This window comes from Vollenhovia emeryi, unplaced genomic scaffold, assembly GCF_000949405.1.
Source record: "Vollenhovia emeryi isolate VEMERY1.0 unplaced genomic scaffold, V.emery_V1.0 DF939145.1, whole genome shotgun sequence".
Classification (NCBI taxonomy): Eukaryota; Metazoa; Arthropoda; class Insecta; order Hymenoptera; family Formicidae; genus Vollenhovia; species Vollenhovia emeryi.
In genome coordinates this window covers 2,320,950-2,324,189 of record NW_011967221.1, presented here as the reverse complement: position 1 = coordinate 2,324,189, position 3,240 = coordinate 2,320,950, and the positions used below count along the sequence as shown (strand labels likewise).

Genomic DNA, 3,240 nt, shown 5'->3' with positions numbered 1-3,240 from the left:
CCAATTCGAGCGCGTGGCGAGATGTGACCGCACGGCGATCGATATTGCCAGGCGAGGGATGGGGACGCGAGACGCGGGAGCGGCGACGTAAGCTCGCAGGCAACAGCGCGCTGTCCCCCCCCTCGCCAGGCAATATCGATCGCCGGGCGGTCACATCTCGCCACGCGCTCGAATTGGACAGTGGGCAGGGCAAAGACGACGATTTTTTATAATTAATTACTCGTTAACTATTGTGAAAATTGCAAATGGTTCAGGACTTTTCTGTTCATCTCGATCCGTTCTACCTTCTCACGAGCTCTGACACAAATGTTATGACTCACCCTGTATACATGTATATGTTTAAGTCATTATGTGTCAATGCTAAATATACATATATTGATTCTAGTCAATAAGCAATTTTGCTTTGTATAAATTAAAGAATTATAAAGATATAAACAAACCAAAATAAAAATCACGTATTAATTAATATGTATTATTTATTAAAATATGTATATAAGTTTTATGATGTGTTAGTATCAAAGTGTAAATTATATTATAATTATTACAGATATCATTAATAATCTTTTACTAAAAAAAGAATTACTCTCTTCTTGTTAAAACAAAAATACTTGTAGAGAGTTTATTATGGATATATCGTACTTATGCACATATCATATTACATTAAAATTATATATATAATTATAATACTACGTTATTTTATTTTAAACGTTATGTTCAAGTTAAGGATGCAATGTTTATAAAATAAAACACACATTTAAGTTTAAAGAGAAAATTTTACAATTGTGCAAGCATTTCTAATGATAAAAATGTTTTGCTACACAAGTAACGCATAAAAACAATTATGTAAATGATAAGAAACGCAATATGTGCAACACAGGTTTAATTAAACATACAGTTTTACTCTAAGATAACGGAATTATGTCATCAAACTTAAACTTAATGCCATTACATAATTATCTCCCTCTCTCTCTCACACACTCTCTCTCTCTCTCTCTCTCTCTCTCTCTCTCTCTCTCTCTCTCTCTCTCTCTCTCTCTGCGCGTTACACAAATTTTATTTATTTATATAATATTATAACTTTAAAAGATCAATAAATCTAATTCTTTTATAAAGAATCGGTATCATTTACAGGAAAATTTAGTTTTTATATTAATATATCAATACGGAATTGTATAAATGTATCTTTATTGGAAATGTTGTACACTGCAAATTTTTGTGTATTAATTATATATTAATTGTTTTTTAATTAATTATTATGTTGTTCATGATTTCCAGGAGTAGGAGAAATTCTCTCTTCAGCTTGTAAGAAACATTTCGTTAAACTGAAAGCTTTTTCGCATTTTTCTGTAAGATCTTTTGCTGGAATAGAGAATAAACTAATTAGAAAATAGCATGACGTAAAGTACATATATTACACCCTTTTTCTATTTATGACGTTCGAATATATAGATGAATATAGATGATAAAGATGAATTGATTGCATAAAAGCTTATTTAATAATTAACACTATAAACAGTTTCAGTAAACAAAGTCAGTAATCTTATATTTATTAATAACGGGAATATCCGAACATATTGTGATTACATAACTTACTTTCATTTATGCAATTATCCCTAGCTGTAAATATTTTTGATCCTACTGGAGAAGTAGATCCTTTGCTAAACTCACTATGCATTTTCTCTACGACATATTCCGATCCTTCCATCTGACATTTACAAGAAAAACATGTAAAATATTAATAACATTGGATTATTTTTTAAATTAAGAAATTATGTTTAATTTTTTAGATTATTGTTATTTTCTGTTTAATGTAATAATATTTAAAAAAACATTAATTTGTCAATAAAACTAATAATTAATTGAAATACCAATTCTATGACCAAATGACCTTAATTGGGAAATATAAGAAAAATTAAATTTTAAGTCTTCAATATTGTTCTACTATTTTATCAGTTCGTAACTTGGATATCGGCGTATGAAGATAAAAAAGTGTCACTAACCCACCCCACTTTCTGTAGCATACATTGGTAGATGCAACCGTTTTTTTTTAATTTCTCTTGATGTTCGGATTGTTTGTATTTATCTTCTATTATATCTTGTGCTGTTAGCATGTCGTCTAAAAAAAAAATTTAAAAATATGAATATTATATTTATGTAAATTTTTACAAGAATTTCATTTATTGTCGCTTATATACGAAAAAATTGTATAAAATCAAGTTTTACAACAATTTTTGGATATATTTAGAATAAATCATACGTCTTTAAAATATCCGAATTATTATTATATATATTTTCTTTTATATCTATATTTTTCTTAATTAATTTTAATTAATTTAGAGATAATTAGTTTTGAGATTTAATACAATTAGTATAGTTTTTAAATTCTAATAGTTTTTAAAATAGTAAAAATAGTTGCAAATATTGATATAAATTAAGATTAAATGCAATATAAAAGTTTATTTAATTTTTATGTTAAGTAGTCTTCAGTAAAAGTTTTTTTATATGGAAATGATTGTATAATAAACTTTTATTAACAAATAACTAACTAAAAATTAAATATTAAATAACTTTCTATAGAACGTTAATGTAGTTAGGAAGAAATACAAACCGAGTAAAAATTAGCATTATACATACATATACATATGGACTTACCGTCAGAAACATCATTTTCAGTTAAGCAAGTATTGTAATGTTTATGGCGGGATCCAAACTTCGAGCCAACCGCGAAAGACTAAAATACATTACTTGTTCGTTATTTTATCATTCATTGAGTTAATTAAGTTTCTTTTTCATACATATTACAAACATAAATTGCTCATCAATTATACATATATCATATACGTACAATAACGATAACATTCATAATTTATTTTTATTCATACAGCAAGAAGTATTACGCAAGAATGTGTTTCTCTCTGTAGACGTGCGTCGCAAGAAGTGTACATAAAATACAGAAACATCAGAAATATGGGAGAGAAAAACAGAAGCAAATTGTTACAAATTTTCTACGATTTAATTATTACTTATTACATATGTAAAAAATCTTTCGTGTTACATATGTAAAAATATCTATGTCTTTTATTAATATTTAATTTTTATGACAACAAAAAAGATACTCACAATGAGCACAAAAGTGCAAATATAGAATATGAATCTCTTCATCTTGTTAATAAATTATTCTACTGTCTGTAAACGTACTTGTACAAGGACGCACTAAAGCCTAACGCAGCATCATATATA

The 3,240-nt window shown here is 27.2% G+C and overlaps 1 protein-coding gene across 1 annotated transcript; it reads right to left on the bottom strand.

Annotated features, from left to right (window-relative positions):
- Positions 1–1,168: 1,168 nt before the first annotated feature.
- LOC105566368 (pheromone-binding protein Gp-9-like) lies at positions 1,169–3,240 on the bottom strand. The gene is made up of 5 exons (XM_012020298.1): positions 3,121–3,240; positions 2,653–2,731; positions 2,001–2,116; positions 1,594–1,705; positions 1,169–1,359 (listed from the first exon to the last, which is right to left on the bottom strand). The coding sequence occupies exons 1-5, from the start codon at positions 3,160–3,162 to the stop codon at positions 1,247–1,249; spliced, it is 462 nt and encodes a 153-aa protein (XP_011875688.1). The 5' UTR covers positions 3,163–3,240; the 3' UTR covers positions 1,169–1,246.

Coding starts and splice junctions, on each gene's coding strand:
- LOC105566368 (XM_012020298.1), bottom strand. CDS start 3,162: ATGAAGAGATTCATATTCTATATTTGCACTTTTGTGCTCATT. Junction 2,732..3,120: donor TTTGCACTTTTGTGCTCATT/GTGAGTATCTTT, acceptor AATGTATTTTAG/TCTTTCGCGGTTGGCTCGAA. Junction 1,360..1,593: donor GGATAATTGCATAAATGAAA/GTAAGTTATGTA, acceptor TCTCTATTCCAG/CAAAAGATCTTACAGAAAAA.